The sequence below is a fragment of the Silene latifolia genome, chromosome 10, assembly GCF_048544455.1.
Source record: "Silene latifolia isolate original U9 population chromosome 10, ASM4854445v1, whole genome shotgun sequence".
NCBI lineage: Eukaryota > Viridiplantae > Streptophyta > Magnoliopsida > Caryophyllales > Caryophyllaceae > Silene > Silene latifolia.
This window is the reverse complement of record NC_133535.1, coordinates 161,996,754-162,020,239: the sequence shown is the minus strand read 5'-3', so window position 1 is coordinate 162,020,239 and position 23,486 is coordinate 161,996,754. Positions and strand designations below refer to the sequence as shown.

The 23,486-nt window shown below is 33.6% G+C and overlaps 1 protein-coding gene and 1 long non-coding RNA gene across 2 annotated transcripts; both read left to right on the top strand.

Annotated features, from left to right (window-relative positions):
* Positions 1-8,471: 8,471 nt before the first annotated feature.
* LOC141609506 (uncharacterized) lies at positions 8,472-15,990 on the top strand. Its single transcript, XR_012527447.1, has 4 exons — positions 8,472-8,929; positions 9,531-10,514; positions 15,417-15,462; positions 15,617-15,990. It is a non-coding gene; the product is annotated as an uncharacterized LOC141609506 (long non-coding RNA).
* A 3,725-nt stretch (positions 15,991-19,715) lies between these two features.
* LOC141609505 (uncharacterized) lies at positions 19,716-22,536 on the top strand. The gene is made up of 4 exons (XM_074428547.1): positions 19,716-19,884; positions 20,167-21,358; positions 21,937-22,143; positions 22,485-22,536. Exons 2-3 carry the CDS (start codon positions 20,322-20,324, stop codon positions 21,938-21,940), a joined length of 1,041 nt encoding a protein of 346 aa, XP_074284648.1. The 5' UTR covers positions 19,716-19,884; positions 20,167-20,321; the 3' UTR covers positions 21,941-22,143; positions 22,485-22,536.
* The last annotated feature ends 950 nt before the right edge of the window (positions 22,537-23,486 follow it).

Genomic DNA, 23,486 nt, shown 5'->3' with positions numbered 1-23,486 from the left:
GTGATTCTATTATGTGCTTTCCTCTACAAAAAAAAAAAGAATAAATGATCATGTAACTTTTTCATCAAGGGAGATTTTCAGAATGTGTTTGAAGGCACATGTTAGAAAAATTACTTGGTGCTAGAATACTCGTGTTTCCGAAATGTTCGGGATGGCCCTTTGTGCTTGTATCCTTGGAAAATTCTAGGCCCAAATCTGTACTTCTGCGAAGCACGTTTATTAGTAGCATGTGAAGTCACCCGGGACATCCGGTATCACGACCAATGTTTGTCACCGGTGGAGTTGTTTGGTGCTCCGATCAGGTCTCCGGCTTGCCCAGATGAGTTCTTGCGGCTGTGTCACCATAGTCCTTACTAACTTAAGCTTGACCTTGTGACGTTAGCTTCAACTCTAATAACATCAATGTATTAAAATAATGTGTAAAAATAACAATTTGTTGTATTAATTCGAAATTAGTATTACTAAGATAATGGTGATAATGTCGATGAAGAGGGCATGGATAAACATTCTCCAAAGAGTATTCCACCGGGAAATGTAGTCTTTGTAATGACATCCGTTTTTTTTCCATCAAATCATCGTGATTCATTAATTTGGTAAGCAAGACGTCATCGGAAATGGTGTCTTTTTGTCACAAAACAGGTTATTTCTAATGACATGTCCATAAGTGGGTAATATATTTGCTCACGGAGTTGTACAAGCGCAAATTTTCATACATGTTTTTTTCGTCTGAAATTAAGACGGAGAAAATACCGTCATCTTATAATAAAAATTACCAATTAAGAGCAATCATATCTTATTAGACAAATATTCAGAATGTTTTGACAAGTATTTTCGATTTCAACACAAAATATTTTGTAATAGATTTTTTATACATCAGTTTGGAAGAATAGTGTATCAGTATGTATGGTCTACCAATGTTTATTAGTACAACATCTCATCTTGTGTCTCATGTATTGCACAACTTGGCGTGGGTATCCAAACAAAGTACATAGAGCATATCAAAATAATAGCCCACCAAAATAGAAGTATCCAAACATCTCATGTATTATCCGATTCTTTTGACAAGATGTACATAGCCTCATAGGCCATTTGTCTCTAGTTCTCTAATTAGCCTATGGAGTAAACAATGAAACAATACTACACCGACATCACCATAGTAAGAGAAATGTCATTTCTAAGTTTAAGCAAAGTGCTTTATTACAATACCTACTAATAAGTCAATACATAGACCACTTGTAAGTTCAAGCAAAATACTTTACTACAATACCTACCAGGCTACCAATAAGTCCATACATAGAACACTTTCAAGTTCAAGCAAAATGCTTTATTACAATACCTACTATTCCATACATAGAACCGTGCAAAGGTCACAAAAACAAACACTCATCAGGCCATCACTACATTTGATACATCATACATCACACATCAGTATCACTTCACTTCAAGTCCTTCTCACTTTCCATCAAAATACTTCTCGGGCCTGTAATACCATAGGTTGAATAATTAGAATATATAGGTTAATAATTAGATTAAAGGTTACTTAGGTTAGCAAGTTGTTTAGCAGCTTGCGCAAATGCTCTCCGGAAAAGTCGCAAGAAGGAAATTTATACAATCATCATTGACAAATACGGGCGGCTGATTAGGAATTCCCTAATAAATAACAGTGATTAATTTAATTTTCAGTATCTTATCATAATAGTGAAACTGAAATTGATGTTAGAAAGGAAAAAAAACGAGACTTACCATACGACAATATAGGTTGCTCCGTTGCATGACGGAAAAATCTAGGTTGCTCCGTTGCATGAGTGGTGTACACACAGAAGTTGTACACCAATCAAATGAGTCTAATAAAATACCAAAATGGATTGAATCACTTACTAAGATGGCCCATCTAGTAATCCCAAAAGGGTTACCATATCCAATGGTATCCTAGCTTGCATGCCCTTGAAAAAGGTCCCGAGAATCAATGATTTCAAGGCGATGAAATCATAGTTCGCATCCGGAGAATTAGGGGTCGTGACATATAATTTGCGTAGCCTGATTTCACCTCGCGAAACGACAATATTTTCTTCCGAAAATGTCTTAGCCAGGAGATGAACACCCTCATTACGCATGTCAAAGGCGAGGGAAATCAACAATCTAATTCAAAAAATACATTAGAAAATGGATTTGATTAAAAACTCAAAAGCTCAAAGAATTACCTGATTGAATGTCTCACAATGTGGTGAACACGGTAGAGACGTTTTTTTGTCAGTCGATTATTAAACGTAGACAATGGATTAATTTTGGTATATAGGTGAGCAAGCCATCCTTTGAAAGAGTTGTTGTCAAAAGCTTCATTTTCATTCTTGCGTAAGACAATACGGTAAAAATGAGGCTGTAGTTTCTTATATTTTCACGGGTACAAAGAAGATAACAACAACAATAGTAACAATAGTCGTGGCAAAATACTAATAAACGTAGGAAAATTCATTGCAAAATATTAATAATCCGTGGCAAAAATTTAGTAAATTGTGGTCATATATACATAACATAATTATATTTTGACAATATATCATGGCAACATACCTATTGATTAATAAAAACTTTTTTTTTTCTTATGGGGCTCTTTTATTCTCAGATCCCAATGTGATCATAATTCCGGACTTGCATAAAACCATCAACGTCACAACATAACTAGTCCCGTTAATTTCACGGGTAATAAAAATAGTTTTATCTCATAAGATAAAATTGCATAAATAAACTACATCAATTTTGGATGAAATGTAAATATATTGGTAAAAATCGGTTATGACATAATAATGTAATTAATTTACGCAAAGCAATAAACGTATTAATCAATCTCATAATGTAATATGCACTTCATCAAAAATTATATTTGGCAGCGGAAAATACGGGCACAATCAAATCTCGTCTTAACTAGTAAGTCATATCAGAAAAATAAACATTTTTGACGATTTTAGGTGCCACTGATTAAACTAATTTCTAATCGTAACGTCTCAAAACATTCTCTAGCTAACGACTTAGTCAAAATATCGGTCCATTGTTTCCGATTACTACAAAACTCAAGTTTTATATTCCTCTTTTCAACCTGGTCTCGTAGAAATTAATGTCTGATTTCGATTTTTGAAAACGGGTATGATTCAAGATATTACTAGTCTTAAACCCGTGCAAATTGCACGTGTGTAGTTTCAAATTTTGTTATCATAAAATATTGTTAAGATAATGGGTTATATTTTGAAAAAAGTCATATTAAGGTTTTCGTTTTGAATGTCAAATTTATATGTAATTTACACTCAATAAATGCGAAACAACTAAAGATAAATAAAACAAATATAATAGAACAGTATTACAATGTACAATCATAAGTAGAAGATATAATAACATCTCAAAATAATCTCTATATAGACAATATTATTTGTTTATCAGAATCATCGATATCTTTTGTAACACATATTCCTATTTAAAACAAACATAACCGTGTTAATCATAAAACGGATCAAGTATCATACATAAGATAAGACTAAACAGAATGCAATAAAATTGGTAAAAAGTTTGTCCCATCTATGTAGGTGGGGTATTATTTGACGTGCTTTATTAATAAAACGGAAATATCTGTCTTAAAGAAGACATAAACCTATCAAAGGATGACCGACCCGAAAAACCGACTGAAACTCGCCAAAAAATAAGCTGATCTTCGCAACCCAAACCCGTAGACGCCCCGAACGATAATAACCCGCCTATTTAGAGTCAAGACTCGTCAAACCCGTGACCCGAAAACACGTAAATTTATTAAAATTTTATATATAATGCAAATAAAACTAATATAAAATGAAAAAAATAAGTTGAACTTTTGAATAAAATATGCTTATACTTTATGACTTTTTTCAAAATATAAACCATTATCTTAACAATTAAAGAAAATGGGCATTTTTAAACAGTCGTCATTTAGACCCGTTTTGACCCGAGATCCGACCTAAAATCCTTCTAAACCCGTATTTTATTAACTGGAAATAGACACGGCCCATATTTTACCCGAACTCGTAACTCATCCGTCCGACTCGTTTGACAGGTTTAACTGTCTGAAGACCTATTGAGCAAGTAATATCCGAAAAATTCAACAATACGAAATTACTAATCATCGGTGAACGGGTCGAAATTATTTTGAAGAAGTCTCATGTCCATGAACATTGCAATTATAAAAATTAAAAATAATTATATGTATATTTAAAATTAAAGAAAATAGACATTTTTAAACAATCGTCATTTAGACCCGTTTTGACCTGACCTAAAATCCCCGTAAACCCGTATTTTATTAACCGGAAATAGACCCGGCCAATATTTTACCCGAACTCGTAACTCATCCGTCCGATTCGTTTGACAGGTTTAACTGTCTGAAGACCTATTGAGTAAGTAATATCCGAAAAAATTCAACAATACGAAATTATTGATCATCGAACGGGTCGAAATTATTTTGAAGAAGTCTCATGTCCATGAACATTGCAATTAACGGCCCATAAATAACACCTAAACAAATCCATCATAGTCGTCATATAAATTCATTGCAACATTCTCATTCCCACCCAAAAACCCTAACTCAACGCTCTATCTATCATTTTTACTGTCTTACCTCTTGCTTTTCACCCACAAATTGATGCAATTATTAAAAAAAAAAGATTTTATCAACAAATATGTAGTACAGCTTGTTCTTTTGAATCCAACAACAAACATTCTAATTCTCTTGGTGCTTTTAATGTCTAGTATTTTCGGCTTTGCTCTTTACCACTAATCTTCTCATAAGGTTTTTTCCCCATATTTTATTATTATTCATTATTTTGAACAATTTGAATTAATTTGTTGCCTTTTTTTCGATTGCAATTTTTTATACATTTTTCTTTGGTTAAATTTGTTCTTTTTGAACAATTTTAACACTCGTTTCAAGTTATTATGGGCTTTATCCTCAATCACTATTTATGTAAATGTTTACTCAATTTTTAATATAATCTAATCCGTGAATATATTTTTATTAATGTAGTTGATTTATTATTAGATCTGTGATCCTTTTTCAAGGAAACACCTTCATATTTAGTTTTATCCTTTCGTAAATCAATTTTCTCTCTCTTTTTTTTTTTTAGTTTACGTCAAATTTCTTTGTTTTATTCGATATATTAAAATGAGTTGTAACAAATGTTAAATTTTCAATTCATTACTTTTATCATATTTCTTCACTTACAATTAATCTAACCTTATTATTGTTCGTTGCATGAATATACTTAGTACAATGGATCCATCTATAATTCAATATATAGAATTTTATGCTTGTGGTATTGGTTAATGGGAAAGAAATTTGTTAAATAATGATGTAAAATTAATAATTGACCTATTTAATGTGCCAAGCAGAAATATCGTCATCTATTAAATAAATCGTTCTAGTGAACGTTGGGTTGGCTACATGACTGAGAAAATATTCTTTTTCTTTTTTTTTTTAAAAAAAAATTGGCTTTCAACCACAGGATGACACATCAGCTCTGTGGTTGTTCTTTTAATAAACAGGATTTAGAAATTTGAAAGAGTCGTTATACGCAAAAACATAAATTAAATGCTCTCCACAATGCTACAACAATTGCCCTAATGTCATCGATCTCTACTTCTATCTTGCTGCCGGTGAAGGTAACCATTAAAGATATATTATTTCCGTCTCAGTCATTTATTTACTTTTTATATCGATTGCGAGGAATTTTTTTAATCTAACAAGACATAGAAATGTTTGGGAGAGAAGTATAAATTTGCCTATGCTTGCAATTGTTCTCATATCATGGTTGTCTTCGAAACATATACTCCGTATAACGTTTTTTGCAATAGTGTATTACTCCATTAAGAATATTGATCACAATTAGCATCGATTGACCATTTCAATTAAAAGGGAACATAGAAATGAAATTGTTGTTTATATTTTTTATTATTTGTAAGGAATATTTTAATTAAAGTAAACAAACGACTAGGACCGGGGAAGTACTTCATTAGTAAAAGTTACCATCATAACAACTAACACAATAGACGATATTTACTTATTTACTTACTAGTTACTATTACTTGTCTACATTCTACTTGTATTGTGCAAAGCTTATTACGTCCAAGTTCAAGAGCTAACGTTTGCACAACTCTAAAATGTAGGCGTATGCCTTCCAATATTATGTGCGAATCCGGCCAAGGAGGAAAGGAATGACAGAGATTAAGAGTTCCGGTATCACGACCGGGGTTCATTCCATTAGTGGAGTTATTGGGCGCTCCGGTCACGTCTCCGACTTATCCCGATGAGTTCTTGGATGATCCGGCTACGTTATAACCTTAGTCCTTTCTAGTTATAAATTACTCGTACGATTTTATCATTTTATTACACATATACTCTAGAATCTTTATCAAGATAATGCTCAAATATTAAAAATTAAAAATGTAACTTAATTTGACATGAAACTATTTGTAAAAATGATGTCCATAATTGTAATTTTGGACAATAAACATAACTTAAAATAAGGAACAAACACGTCATTACCAAAGAAAGCAGTGTCTCTTGCTGATGGTACAAGTAGTTTGGGTGATGCTGTTTTTATTAGTCTTAAATGACTAATGCTTAAAAGGATTGAAAGTACTACTTGTATCAACAAAGTGCACTTTCTTTTATGGTCATCCATGCAAAAGAACTCCACAATTAAGCGTGCTTGGCTGGGAGTAGTCTTAGGATGGGTGACCTCCTGGGAAGGTTCTCGGGATGCGCATGAGTGGGGATAAAATGCGCTATGAAGGACCCGTGTTGATCTGTGGGCCATATACACAGCCTGGCGAGCTATCATAAGTAACCGCTCCCGACCCAGTTTGGGTCGGGGTGTTACATAGGTAATTGGAAACTCTTGTGTCAATTCAGCTCCCGGATGTCAACCAAACTAGTATTGGGCAATTCACATGAATTGACCAATTCATGCGTTTTGTAAAATCATGGGAAATTAATTCTCGTATGGCAACCAAAAGAGGCCAATAGTATGATAATATTATTTTTAATAATTAAGTAAGTTATACAATTAGGTTCAGGTTACACGCCAATCTTATATGATGTGAAAACTATCAAATTTTTTCTTTTTTATACGGTTATACAGCTTAAGCATGTTACTAAGCTATGACATTTAAAGTCTTTATACATTATTGTCCTAAAACCGTGCATTTGCACGAGATTTACACTAATTAAAATATAAATTAAATTAAGTGTTATCTTTGGGCTAGCTTCTCTTATTTTGGCCAATCATATGCTATAAAACAGTCCTATAGGAGAGTTGTTGCACTCACTTTGATTGTGTTTTCTCGAACAACAAAACCTGGTTTCTTGGTTCTCGAAGTGTCAGGCTCACGATCTCCGGTTTGCTTCCAAAATCAAATATCGCAATGTTCTTAAATGTTGTTGATGAGACGACTTGCTCAATCTATTATTCGAGCTTATTTTTCATATTAAACGGCTTCTCTGGTCTATTGTGAATTTGTGATAGTATTTGTGTTGTTTACTGAGCTAACAATCTTCTTTAACACCAGTGAACTAAGCATATTTTTTTCCACAAGAATCTAGGGCGGATAGCGGACCGGAAGGACCTTTCCATTACCCTTCTCACATCAAATCGACTGACCTTACCTTTAGCTGACTTGTGTAATATCATGGTGAACCGATATCACATCTTTCTCTTTATTTGATCACATCTTTATTTCATCCTTGCTATTTTAATTGTTGTTTCTTTTATTGTTTTTAACATCGTTCATTAGTTTAGTTAAAACAAATCAAAACCCCCTACTTTGTGACCGTAGACAGACTGAATAACAAGTAGATAGTGACCGCGAATACGATACCCGACTTACCTCTGCTATATTAGTTAGAGTCGGTTAGTTTATTTTTGATAGGGTTGCGACAACCGTGTCAACATTGTCTTGTCTTGTTAGGTTGGGTTTGGGTTTAGGTCGAGTTTTGGTTTTGTGGGATCATTATAAAGTTCATTTTCGAGTCGGGTCATTCTGATAATTTGTGAGGTCAAGTAGAGTGTAGATTGAGTTGTGTCTGATCGGCACATCAGTTCATTACCAGGTCCATTTTTTTCAATTTATTTTACCAGTTCGAGTTGAAATACGGTCGTTATCAGGTTATCTTTAGATCAAGTCAACCTTTGACTTAATTAACGAGGGTTGGACTCGTTTTAGAGGTCACCTAAGGTTGGAACTGTCTTAATCAGGTTTTATTAGATTATGTGTCATCATCAGGTCGGATTTGGTCGGGTCAATTTCAATTTGCAACAATCCTATCGAATGATATTACGATATTTTGAGTTTTCAATTAATAATTAGGAAAAGTCTATGATTAGGAAAGCTTATGTTTTAGAAAGTATCCTAGTTTATGTTAAAGGTTTTGCTCGGTTCGGGTCAAACTTACTCGTCTAATTTGTTTAGGCTTTAACAAGTGAGAAAAACGACAATTGTTTCATCAATATATGTCTCGCTAGTTGCTACCGCCTTACTCTCATACTACCATCTCCATCATCGGCACTGATTGCCCTAACAAAATTGAAACCCTAGCAGGTATTTTTTTTTATCTCGTTAATTTCTGGGAAAATTGTATAAGTTAGCTTATGAGCTCAAGTTATTTTTTTTTGCTGATTTTAGGCTTTGGTTATGTAACTTGTATAATTGATGACTGAATGTATGTAACTGGTTTACGAGATACTCCCTCCTCCCCAATAATTTGTTTACCTTTTTGTTGCTCAGGATTGTATATCAATGGAAGAAAGTAGAAGGCTTTTCTTAATTATGACTAGCAATAACGAAAACCGTTTTTCGTTATATCGGATACGCGAACCACGTTCTGCTCTTGATATTGGGGATGAAATGACGGTTAGAACAAGTCCAATGGTAAGCTAGTTGCAACTAGCTTACCTTTGCCACATCAAATGTTAAGCTACAACTACCAAACTTGTACAATGGTTTAGCTTTGTTTATACTAGCTTGATTGAACCCAACTAATTTCTTATTGGTTGTTTTTTTTAGTGGGACCACTTAAGCTAGTTGCTCAACCTAAGCAATCATACTTGGCTATCTCCAATGGTTTAGCCACTAGCTTGCAATTTTAAGAAATTGCAAGCAAGTCCCTAAGAGCAACTCCAATGGTTGTATTTAAGGACTTGCTTGCAATTATTAAAAATTGTCAGGCAGTATGCTCACCATTAGAGACGAAAAATATGATGATGCTTATAAGCCATTGTAGCTCTACCAAGCTACATGGCTTGACATTTAAATGGAAAAAATAACTAATTAAAAAATAAGAAAATAATTTAAAATATTATATTTAATATCATGTGGGGGATTCTAAGCTACAATGTACTGTAGTTTACCATTGGATGACGATGTAGCTCAAAACCTATGTTGCTTAGAAAAGTAATGGGGAAAGACAGGCTACATGTCGTCATTGGAGTTGCTCTAAGCTAAACCATTGTACTTGCTCTTAGAAACTTAGAGGAACCACTGTTCGAGATGGATAGGTCCGTCTTCTCTGACGCTGTGAGTTTTGCTGCCGTAGGATCACGCATATTCATAGTTGGTGGATTCTCGTACGATGATAAACAGGAAGTGCGAGCTTCTAAGGATGTATTCATCTATGATACTAAGACATCCGAATTTAGCCGAGGACCATCTCTTAATTATGGTAAGATGTCTCCTCATCTATTTACGCTCAGTTCCAAATTATTCGCTTTGTCAGACGCTCTTTATAATGATGATCGTAATAGTAGCCCTCCAAAACGAGAGATTTTATTTGAAGTGTTGGATAATTCAAAGCTCGAGTGTGGGTGGTGTCCTTTGCCAATCCCAACCCTCAACATTTCCAAAAACCGTCTTCGTCCTAAATACTTGGTTAGTGCATTTGTGCCAATGATTTTAGATGGCGGTAGCAGTTCAGAAGGAGTTGTTTTCTTGAGTGTAGGTCAATGTGGCACTTATGTTTTCGACATATCTAAGGAGATGTGGGATTTTGTTAGTGATGAAGTTTTTCCTTTTCTGGACATGGAAGTACAATACACACACTTGTTCTTTGTGTTGTGGTATATCCATAAAAACTAAAACGTTTTGTTTTTTTCGATTTAATTATAACGGTGATGAAGATGAAATGACTAATATGCTTCAAATTCATGAAACTAGTTTTCAGGACCCTTTTAGTTTTTCCCCGCCATTGCCCCCGTTTCTATTTACTCGCCCAACAAAAATGGTTCAAGGCCCTGAATTTTATTTTGTCGGAAGCGGGGTTGATAAGCCTAACGTAACAAACACGTTAGATGGAAATCGATATGTGAAGATTAGTGCGTACGAATTATCTAATCTCAAGGTTGACGAAGAAGAAGTGCAAAAGCCGAAGAAATGTAAGACGATAAAACCCAAAGAAGAGACGGTAACACAAGTTAAGTTAACCGGTTTATGGAGATTGAGTTATTTTGGAGGTCCGGCAGGCCCGGTCCTGAGATTTGTGGGGCCCTAGGCAAAAGTCTAGATTAGGGCTCCGTTTAAAAAATAAAATGTATGATCATTTTCTTTAAAACACTAGTTCTATTACTCGTGAAATTCACGAGACTATCTACGTTTTTACGTTGATGGTGTTTTGTAAACCCGGATTCGCGATCGCATTTGGCCTTAAGGAAAAAAGAAGACTCGTAAGAAAAAAAAACTTTTATTAATCAATAGGTATATTGCCATAATATATCGCCAAACATATGTTACGTTTATGACCACAATTTACTAAACTTTATCACAAATTATTAATATTTTGCTATGAATATTGTTACGTTTATTAGTCTTTTGCCACGATTTTTGTTATTATTGTTGTTTGTCTTCAATATTTTGTCTTTATTTATTAAACTCCCCCCGTTCCGGTCATTTGTTTACTTTTTACTAACTTTAAACCCGTACAAAAATTACACGGATCTACTCATTCATTTTATTTGTAACATCTTAATAATGAATGGAGATTTTTACAAAAAATGCACAAAATTCTGATTGAATAATGTTTTATCAAGATTTATTGATAAAAAAAGTATACAATTTGTATACGAAAGTTTTGTCTATATTTATGTTATATTCTAAAAATTAGAAAAAAAATATTCACAGATACTCGTATATTTTATGTTATCTTCGATACAATCATATAAACATAAAAGCTCAATATCCTCTCTCTTCATTGTCTATTGATTTAGAGCGATTTCCTAGGCTGAAGTACCATCGGAATTTTAAAATAGTAAATTAAAAGATAGCTAATATCATAATTATAAAGCTACATATATTATTCAGTTGGTTAAAAAAAGATAGAGATTATAAGACTTTAAATACTAGAGTTTAGTATCACATGAAATTAAATGCTAAATTTTAGTATGTATAGGATACTATATTACTATGTATGTATTCTCTCTATGTATCATTATATATGGTTAAATTTTTAATGTAAAATTTTCATGTATGGAAAATCTCTCCTAACCACCCTTATACATTTCCCTCCTCTTCCCATGTCATATACTCATATTGTCATGGATTTATTGTAGTTGTGTATTTTTTTTTTAGGAAAGTATTGTAGTTGTGTATTGCTATGTTATTGTATATGGTAAATTTAACGTTATTATTTTTTTTATTATGATTGTTTATAATGTTGTTTAATTTTTTTTTTGTGCAGTGAGGAGTATTACCTACGGAAATTTGATCAAATAACGTAATATATAACCCTCGATAGTATTGAATGGTGAGGTTTTATCATATTATTTAGTTATTCATGTTTTTTGTAGTTGTGTATTTTTTTTTGAGGAAAGTATTGTAGTTGTGTATTGCTATGTTATTGTATATGGTAAATTTAACGTTATTTTTTTTTTTTTTATGTTTGTTAATAATGTTGTTTAATTTTTTTTTGTGCAGTGAGGAGTATTACCTACGGAAATTTGATCAGATAACGTAATATATAACTCTCGGTAGTATTGAATGGTGAGGTTTTACCATATTATTTAGTTATTCATGTTTTATGACATGGTCTATTCGTCCAATTATGCCGAATTTCATTAATGATTGCTTTATTTTTTTTTTAAAATAAGTTTTTTTGTGAGATTGTCTCATATTAAGTGAATCCAAGACTGACTTAGTTATGGGAAAATTTCTCATATTTTCTTATATGGACGGTTTATATACTTTTTATGTGAAACAGTCTCATATATATGAGAATTTATGCAACTATTTCAAAATCAACTTTCAATATCATATGAAAAGTAAGGGGGCTTTTGCTTCCCTTTTTTCTTATAAATTCTGCGTACTATTTAAGAAATTCAAAATATACTTGAATGGTGAATGCAGGCATGAATCTTCAAGATAAATAAAAAACATTGCATAAATATCAATCCTTCTGAAAGAAGAAGAAAATTACATCATTCGGTACTCATGCATGTAGCACGTAAAAGAAAGAAACTAAAGAGAACAATGCACCCATGAGCAATTACAAATATGAAAGATCAAGGATTGAGAAGCTTTATAATAAAAAATTTGATAAAATAATTAGTTATTTCCAATCAATTAATCTGAGAGTTTTATAGTAATTGATTTTTTTTTTATCAAATAAGTAGTTCATGATTGTTGAAGTCTTTCACATAGTGACATTATGTATCATTTTTTCGCTTTCAATTTTAAACAATACATTATAATATAGATCTCGAATTATATACCAAGTTGTTCAATACTCCCTTCACCACTTAATAAATCACAGACTTGACCATTATCTAAACAAAATTACGATTTTAATAACATAGTTACATTTTAGCTCGACATTGTTCAACCATTATCGTAGCACAACTACACCATTATCATAGCGTTAATTAGTCAGTGGTTCCAAGTAATATCTATAACGATTTTCTCGGTTGACGACCACACTCAACACGGAAAGCATTACATTCCAATTTAGTAAAGTATACACGTCATGTATTATATGATAGATTTATGAGAAGAGGAAGAATTGTATTAAGAATTGTATGTCTTACATTGATATAGGTAGTACATGTATATACTAATATACCATGTGCTAAATAAGGGTAGATATAATACTATTTTTGTCAGAATATCAAAATTTGAAATACTTTTAGATAGAGTCTTTACTCCTTATGAACCAAGAAAAGAAATTATATAATACAATTAAAAAATTAATTAGTTATTAAGAATAGGAAAACAACTTGAGAACATAAGTAGTCACTTATTTAACATTGTGACAGAGAGTGATTGATTGAAAAATTTGAGTTTGAATAAATAATAGTGTATGCGACTTTATTTACTTTACAAACATGAGTATTATTAATTAAATAAATAGATACCAGTCTTTTAGTAATTGATTAATTTTTGCAATGACGGTTTTAATACTATTCCATTTTGAAAACAACGAAACAAGTTTGATTTCGTAAAAACTCGGAAATCCATTTGTATATGGTTGTTGCTTAATCGCCATCCCCCTAAAACTAAAAGAATAAGAAAACTAAAACTTTTTCCCGCCTAAATGCTCATACCTATAAGTGGGCCTTTTTTTACATATTACTATGTAGGGCTTAGTGTACGCTGTCAATTAATCTATAACATATACAAGTCCACTAAAATCTATAACATTAGTACACGCCAACTATGCTACTAAAAATACATGTCAACTATGCTACTAAAAATATAAAATTTTTACATATCCTTCTAATAAAGGTTAATTAACATACGCACCAAAATTAGGGATATACATATCATTATAATATACTAATATCATAAAAAGATCTTATTTCAAATCATTTATGTACTATTACACCTTCCATAAAATACCCTAATCGTAATCTTTTGGGTCAAATAAAAGGCCAATTAAAATTATTTTTTCTAATTAATCTTTTGCTGAATTTAAATCGTAATAATTTTGTTTGGTGTCGGTGGAATCTGGCTGTGGTCGTCGGGAATTTTTTTAATCATAGTATTTGTTTTGTCGGTTGGAAAGGGGAGTGATGTATTGAGTTATTAACAAAACAAATAGTAGTTTGGGTCAGGTTATTGTTTGTAAGAAATCGGGTTGATTAATGGTTGGTGTTGGATAGGTTGGGGTAGTGTTATACTCTCATTTGGGCCGGGTTATTGTTTGTAAGAATATGGAGAAAATAGTAGTTTTAATTGTTTATGAATCGTCCGTTTAGATGTGTCGTATTATTTTTATATTTGTTTTCGTTTATAAAGTTAATATGCGATTTACTTACATTTTGTTTTTAACTCAATGATCATATCCCCTATTAGTAGTGACCCTATATTAGAGTATATTTTTGAATAATAATCGGTTTTCATTATTTGTAATAATAAAAAACGAAATTACTTTTTCACATACGAATTTTACTCTTTCACATACATTTTTTCATTAACTTTCCATACCATACCCTTTTTTCTAACCTAAACAAATTAAGTGTTTTATATGTACATTTTCCCCTAGAATCGAATTTAATTGCTCTAAAAACTTAAAAGTGGATTATAATTCTCCAATGAGTGAAATAATTTAGTTGTTTAGCAATTATTAATTTGTTTTGTTGAAATTATTAGGATTATCAATTCGTAAAATTAATGGATAGTTTATCAATTAGGGTTTATAGTTGGAAAAAACCAAGAAGTAAAGGTTATAGAGTTTCAATTAGTGCGAACCCTGACGATTGCCGATTTATTTGACAAAATATGAGTGGCCAAATGATCCAGTGAGGATTGATTAGTAGTGAAGATTGATTAGTGGGGCAATAATGCAAGAAGTAATATCAGTCGCATATCATAAGTGGGGCAGTAAATGGGTTGTTAAATCTTGCACTCTTACACTTACGTTGGATCATGGTCGGGTGGAGCACGGCGTCCGGAGTATGATTGGACGGATTGGGTTGTCGGAGGGAGGTGAAAGGAAAGGAGATGAAAAAACATCAATTGGGTGAGGGAGGAAAAAATGATAAGGGTATAATTGTAAAATGCGTATGTGAAAGAGTAAAATCCGTATGTGAAAAAGCACGACCCAATAAAAAAAGGCTCGCACAAAAATAATTTAATCTAAAAGTCCTTTAAATAGTACACTTTTTTTGGTGCATATCACTAACATTATAAGGTACATTAGAACTTATTATAAGTACAACTCATTTATATAAATATCTTAAATCTCCACTATACAAGTCAAGCTCACAAATATCCCGCTTTAGCTCTCTAATGCCGTGCTTTAGCACGGGATCTCAACTAGTATAAACATGGAATAATTTGTATCTACATACGACAACAATGGGTCTCTTTCTAGCTTGGGCCCTAGGCCGCCGCCCCTCCAAACGACCCTCAGAACCGGGCCTGAGGTCCGGTCTGTGATCCTCTACTACATGTCAAGGCCGCTTTTGCCATGTAAGTAGCCGCCTTGCATATAAAAATCTTTTCATTACTCACTTTATGCATTATTACTTGTCATTACCAATAGTATCCCAAATAAACTCTTTGGTGCTTTTGTGCATAACGTTTGTGGTAATTAATCGTGGTAAATTCTTGTGCCACTGTACAGGTAGCTAGAGAGGACTTCTTTGGTAGGTAGCGGGAGAGGACGCATTAGACTCGTTCTATAGTACTTTCTTCGGTAGTTCTCTTTTGCCGCGGACAGACTTGGATCCTAATTTGTGTTGCAGAATTATATGTATTTCTGCAATATTTATATATGCTCTCTATTCTTAGGTTGTATGAAAGTTATCTTTTGTTGAGGACGCTTTCAGATCTTCTTTATGTCGTAGAAACAGTAGAACTATATTACTTCCCCAAAGGTACTGTAGTATTTGTGCAAATCATTTTCCTTCGGGAATGATAACTTATTTAAGTTATTTATAACATTCTTGTTGTTTCATTTTCGGCTGCTTGTTTTTCTCAGTTCAGCATAGTTGTATATGTTGAGAAATTAGCGTTAATCTCCCACGCGCAACGGAAGTAACCAATCGATAAGTAAAGACAGTATTTAGGGTCAAACCCAGGGCAAAACCTTCCAAACCGGAAGTAAAACTCACTAGCCAAATCGACTAGAATCCACTATAATAATATACTATCAGTACAACTACTTTTGTTTGAGGTGAGTCAATTTGGCTCGATTTAGTTAACACTGGGTCATCAAGATGATTCATAGGTGAGAATAACGTGAGATTGAATTTGGAATAGGTATGTCTATCCATATTGGGCTTAGTGGCTTGGATATTGGTGGCTACAACTACTTTACCTGCTGCCTATTTGGCCATTTGGAAGTGTTGGACTAGAGGCCATCAAACATTGACTTTGGTCGAATAAGGTTTGAAATTCTTTTCCAATCTCAATAAGGTCATGTTCTTTTGAACTTAAAATCAGTTAATTTAAGTTCACTTCAAACCTTATAAGTTCAGTTTAGTTTTGTAGATACCTCATTTCTGCACCTTCCGCAAACCACTCGGTGATGATTTGGCCGCATGTTTGGTACGCGGAACGATTTATGACAATTCGTAAGTTTATCGTCAAGTGATAGCTCAAATACTTGTGTCTACTCCTTGGTCGTCATCTACGCGCCGTTACGGTCGTTTTGACAGTAATTAGAGTACATTTGGAGTCCGGGTCAAAAACCGTCTTCATTTTCTAATAACCATTTAAAATGCCGAGTCGGAATATTCTGGAATGTTCCGGATATTTCTATTCCATATTTCAATCTTTTAATCTTTTGGCAAAGTATTTTCCGAAATTATATTTTAAATAAAAAGGAAATTGAGATCAAACGCAATTCCATAATAGAAACGCGGAAAATCTTTCTTCCGCAGGAGAAAGCCTCTGGGGAAAGAACGCAGCACCTGCTGCGCCTCTTCCAAGAGTCGCGGTGGTTGCTGCGCCTCTTCCCCAGCTCCTTTCTGCGTATTTTAAGATCTTTTCGAGATTTACTTCCAAAATTTTATCGAAACCCTAATTCCTCCGTGTGATTAGTATAAATAGGGACCTTATATTTTTTTCGGTTTTTTCCCATGGTACCCTCGAATTATATCAGATTACACATGGTGCCCCTCATTTTAAGTTTCTACACATGGTACCCCTGGATTTACCTTTTTCTTTCCCAAAATACCCTTTTTCAAACTTCCGTCATAACACCGTTAGTCCTATTATCTAAATCCTTAATTAATCTACTAAACAAACCTTTAATACCTAAATCCTCAAATCAACCATTATCATCATCTACAAAAAAAAAATATATATATCAAAATCCCATCACAGCCAGACCAACGACCACAGACCCGCCCCACGGAAGACCCATACCAACCACGCACAAGGCGGTCCCAACCCATCCTTACCACTCGAAATCTGCATCACCATTTGCAAACCACCTCCCATTATTCTTTCCCCTAAACAAGAATCATCAACACCCACCAACCACCACTAAAAACCAACACTCGACACCAACCACCACAATTGTGGCCCACACCGCAAGCAAACAAAGTCGCCGGCACCGACAAGTCATACCTGCCACCGATGAGCCGGTTCACCTCCACACCGAACTTTTTAATCCTTTTCTTCTACCCTTTAAAATTACTACTCACCTCCAAAATCACCACATAAAACACCAAAAAATTCCTCCTTGAAACACGAAACCTTTTTCCCCTCCCCTCAAGACACGAGATCTGGTCGTTTAAGGGTGAGGTCGTGGGTCTAAAATACGTCGTTGGCGAGTTATAAGAGATAGATACGTCGTGTCGGGAGGGCGGTAGAGTGGCGTCATCAGTGGTGGTGGTTGGATTGGATGGTGTCGTTGGTAATGGTGGTGGTGGACCGTGGTAGTGGTGGTGACGGTGGTAAAGGGGACGGGTGAGATTAGATTTAAAAATGTAATGTAAGAAGATGAAGAATTGAAGATTAGTGTGTAAGAAGATGAAGTAAGAAGATGAAGAATTGAATATTAGTGATTGAAAGATGTGTCATGGGTAAAAGCAAGAGGCAAAGTAGTGTTTAGGAGATATAAACTAACGGTGTTATGACGGAAGTTTGGCAGAGGGTATTTTGGGAAAGAAAAGGGTAAACACAGGGGTACCATGTATAGAAACTTAAAATGAGGGGCACCATGTGTAATCTGACATAGTTCGAGGGTACCATGGGAAAAAACCGTATTTTTTTTTATTATCTTCGCCTATTATTTTATTTTTCCATTTTTTTATTTGTTTAACCCTTTATTTTTCATATATGTATAGTTTCTATTCTTACCAGCTATGAGTTCAACATGACAAACAAAACCTTATATTTCACCTCATTCATAATTTTTTTTTTAAAAAAAAAATATAAGTTGCAAACACACAAAAAAAAAAAAAATGTTGCAAACCTTTTATCTCTCTCCCGTAACTTTGGTTATCAATTTACCCTATTTATTTTACTTTATTATCTTCTTAATGATGATCTTTTTGCTTTCCCCTCACAATTATATAACAATAATCATAATTTTCATGTTATTAAAAAAAATGGTATGTAAAGTACAATATTATAAAAAAGCAAGACTAAATATTTCACTAAGTCATCTCACTAAGCCATGTGTCATAAAAAAAATCATTTTTTTATTATCATGTGTCACATGCTTATTATTAAAAAACATTAAAAATATAAAGTCTCAAACATACAAAAAAATTTAAAAAATTGATTCAAACTTTTTATCTCCCTCTCATAACTTTAGTCATCAATTTACGAGTCCGTTTTTGAAATAATGCTCAAAAATAAAAGAATTGTCGTTTTGGGTCGGTTTTGAAAACAATTATCGAAATGGTGTCCACGTAGGCTCGGTTTTGACGAGCCTGTATGAGGCTTAAACACGCCATACGTATTGGCGTGTTTAATTCAAAGAACACGCCATACGTAATGGCGTGTTTAGGCAGTCCAAAAAACTAACCAAAGTCAGTAGCTGAAAAATATTAGCAAAGGAAACACGCCATTACGTATGGCGTGTCTTAAGAAGAAAACACGCCATTACGTATGGCGTGTTTAAGCAGCAATATTTTCCAACCGTAGAACCATCAGTCACTGGACTTGGGCTGGAAAATAGAGCTGCATACTTACATGGCATTGATTTCATTCACTCATTGTATTAATTAGATTGTATAATCTATACAATCTAATTAAAGGGGTACTTAAAATGACAAATTCAATTAAATGTAACATGGAAATTTTAATGTGACGTGGATTATCAATTTATAGTTACATACTTACATGGCATTGATTTCATTCACTCATTTATAAATAAATCTGTACAATTTAATTAAATGGTACCTAAAATGACGAATTTTAATGTGACAAAATAATGTAAATATAATAAACTTTTTTAGTTTTCTCTCATCTTTATACCTATTAATAATTAATACATTCTACTAATTTAGCATATCACTTTTTTCTTAAATGATGAATTTTTTGCTTCCCTCCTCATTTATACTATCTATTTATACTACCTATACACATTGCCATATTTTTGTCTACGATTATCATTTCTTGTGTTATCGCTGTTTCTCTACTTGTCTACCTTAAACACCTTTGAGGTTTTATTTTGTCGGTCTAAACACTTTAATTTATTCAATCAATAAAGAGAACTTAAAATAACGCCTAAATATTGATTGGAAGATAAACATTTATAGATCATAATCTTTAAGCTAATTAAAACAATACTAAATTATTAATGATCCCGTGATATTCACGCGCTCCAAAACTAGTTGAAAGTTGAAACCCTAGAAAATTGAATTGAATTGAATTTCCTATTAAAATCGAGAGTAGCAGCAAAACAAAGGCCGATATATGGATCAGGATCAGGTATTTATTTTATCTCGTCATTGATTATGATTATTTTTCAAAATAAAAGTTAGCTCATGACCTCAAGAATAAGTTAGATGCTTAATTAGTTGTCAAGTTGTTTTTTTTTTTTTGGTTATTGATTTTAGATGATGTGTTGCCGTTGTGTCAAGGTATTGATTCATTGAACCGGGTTTTCCATAATAGATTCCCGTCGTAACTCATAACCTAACCCTAATTCCTCTAACATTGCTGTTTGGTTTATGAGTTTAGTAGTTGATTCAATTTGTTATTGTTGCTTAGGGTTTAGTATCAATGGAAGGAGGCAGGCAACTATTCGTAATTATGAGCGACAAAAAATATCGGGCTTGTTTATATCGGATAAGTGAACCAGGCCAGCTTCTTCTAATGTTGAAGATGAAACTATTATCAGAAGTTTAGGGGAGCCAGTGTTGAATATGGATAAGTCCGTCTTTCCTGATTTGATGGGTTTTGCGGGAATTGGTTCACGTATCTACATGATTAGTGGCTACGACACTTGTAAGGGCAAATCAGTTGATTCTAGGAATGTTTCTATATACGACACCTTGTCGTCGACATTGGTCCGAGGACCATTGTTGAATTCCAGCAAAGTTAACGCCTACCTGTTTACCATAGGCTCGAATTTGTATGCTTTATCGTGTTTTATTTATAGCTCAGACTTTATTATGCCTGGAAAACAAGAAATTCAGTTTGAAATGTTGGATACTTCCGATCCTGAAGGTGAGTGGTGTGCCCTCCCTGTTCCGAGGCTTTTGGTTTCTCAAAAATGTTCACGGTACCATGTTGACTCAGTTGCGGCAGTGTCTCTTGCTGCTGATGGTAAAACTAGTCTGGGTGATGCTGTTTTTATTAGTCTTAAGCAGGCGCGTGGCACATATGTTTATGACATAGATAACCAAATTTGGAATTATGCTAGCGATGAAGTATTACCTTTTGTTGGGCTTGCAACCAAATTACCACATGCACCTTCATTATGTTGTGGCTTTTCTTTGAAAACTGGAAATTTTTGTGCTTTCCAACTCCGTTACGGGGATAATGGATTTCGAGTTAAGGAAATTAAGATTCACGATCCTTACCGTTTTTCCACGCCATTGCCACCACATATGTATAGTCGCCCATTAGAGACGGTTATTGGTCCTAATGGTCGCCTTTATTTCGTCGAGTCTGGTGTTGATAAGCCTCATGCTCATGATACCTTTGTGGGAAACCGCTATGTGAAAATTAGTGCGCTTGAATTTTCTATTCCAAAGGTTGGCTTGAGTGAAGTAGAGTCGTTGAGGTGTAATAAGAAAAGGAAGGGGATACAAGGGCAGACGTTGGGGAGGTGTAATGAGGGAAAGAAGGGAAAAGAAGGGCTGAAGAAACTAGTTGAGGTTACTGGCTTATGGAGGATGTGTTTTGATGGAGGTCCGATATGTAATCCTTTCATCCACGTAGAAGCTGCATTTGCTATGTAAGTAACCCACCCTCTTTCTGTTTGTTTGATTCTGCCTTATTGCTTTCAATAGTTATCAGGGAATAAGAAACTAGTTGAGGTTACTCTTCAATGACTACAACTACGGTTGGTGATCCTTTGGATGGCCTTCGTTTAGTACCAAAAAAAAAAACAGGCACATTTCTTTTGATATACAATTTACAATAAGAGGATTATACATCTGAGTTACTACCTCCATTTCTATAGTTTCTGAGCATTATAATAAAGTTTTTGAATTTTGTTTTAAAGTTTCTGAGTTTATTCACTTAAATATTAAGCTCTAAAAAATTACAATAAAACTCAAAAATATTACATATAAATTTAGTTAAATTTGAGTTTTGACAGAAAAAATATTTAAATCTAACTTCTAAACTTTATTATTCTAAAAAAAATACATATATGCTCAAAAAACAAAAAGCCTTGAGGTAGTACATCCGATGTATGTTCCCTTTTCTCATTTACTCTCTGATACTTTCCTTTTGTGCATAATATTCTGGTAATTGAGGATGATAAATGCCTATGCTGTTTCGGTCCTTATCTATGTCGTTGATATGCAGGTAGCCCCGTCGGTGGAGCTGTGGAGGACGTGTTTTGGTCCTTAATAACTTATTATGTCGTGTAATTTTTTTCATTTTGTAGAAGACGCTTTTGGATATTTATCTATCTATCTATATATATATTGTAAACCATAATGGATTGAGTAATAATATCTATGGTTTCTAGGTTGCATTTAAGTTATTTTCTTTTAGGAATGGGAATTTATGGTGCTGTTTGGCCAAGCTTAAAAAGTGCTTTTGTAATTGAAAAAGTAGTAGCTTGGTCAAACATGGTAAATTAGAGAGTGTTAAAAGTACTTTTGAGAAGTCAAAAACTGATTATTCACCTCCAAGAGGAGAAGTAGATATTTACTACTTCTACTTTTTACATAAATAACCAAATAAGCAAACAAAAGTTGTACTAAAGTAGTTAGGCCAAACATATAAATTTTGTGAGAAACCGCTTTTACAAAAGTATGGCCAAACAACTAAAACTTTTCCGAAAAGTAACTTATGAATAAACTCCTTTTGAAAAGGAAAAGTCATTTTCCATAAGCAAGGCCAAACAGTACCTATATTGGTTATGTATAACATTCTCAAAATTTATTTTATGCGGAGTAGTTTATATATTGCACGTCTTTAGTCACACTCCAGGTGTTTTAATTCTTGTTGGCTGCTGCTTCCTTGAAATATTATCCCCCAATTTAAATCTAGATCATGCTAAATAGAAGGGAGTCAATAATTAAATGACAATAATTGATTGTGACATCTAAAATGAAAAAGGACAACAATGACCGTGACGGAAGGAGTACAATATTAGATGTTTGGTAGGCATTCAATTTGTTACCGAACCCATTTGAACTCGAAATACAATTGACAATTTCAGTTGTTGCAGCTTGTGAGAGGTCACAAATTACCGTTTGTGAGAGGTTGTAAATTTGTGACGAAAGAGTTTGTCATAAATGAGCTCGAAATATAATTGACAATTTCGCTTGTTGCAGTTTGTGAGAGGTTGCAAATTTGTAACGATGAGAGTCTGTCACAAATAAGCTCGAAATACAATTGACGAAAACTACTCCACACTAAAGCAAAGGAACCACCAAGGATGTCTTAGTCTAGTGGTTAAGACGGAGGTATTGTGGACAATAGGTCCCAGGTTCGAATCCCCCCTCCCCCTTATTGTAATCGAGTTTCCTATTAGTCGTGTTTCCTATTAGTCGTCTAAGGTAACTTGGAAACATAAAAGATACTCCGTATATACCAACTTGACTGAATGTTTGATTGTCCAATAGGAATCAGGAATGCCCTATTTGACTAAGAGTTGTTTCGTGAGCAAGGATCGACACTGAGCTTTCGATTTCATACCTGATTATCGAGGATTTTTTTAATTGTTTACAGACTTTCCTTATGTCCCTCGTTTCCTTACAAAGGATCGACACTGAGCTTTCGATTTCCTTGTGAATCTATTCCTTTTCCTAGAAGGAATAATAGGGATCATCCGCTGGATGATTGCTCGTCTTTACAAAGTGACTCATTAAAATAGTTTTCGCACCTTATATAATGAACCAGTT

Excerpts from the sequence above, each read along its gene's own strand:
- LOC141609505 (XM_074428547.1), top strand. The coding sequence starts at position 20,322 with ATGGATAAGTCCGTCTTTCCTGATTTGATGGGTTTTGCGGGAATTGGT.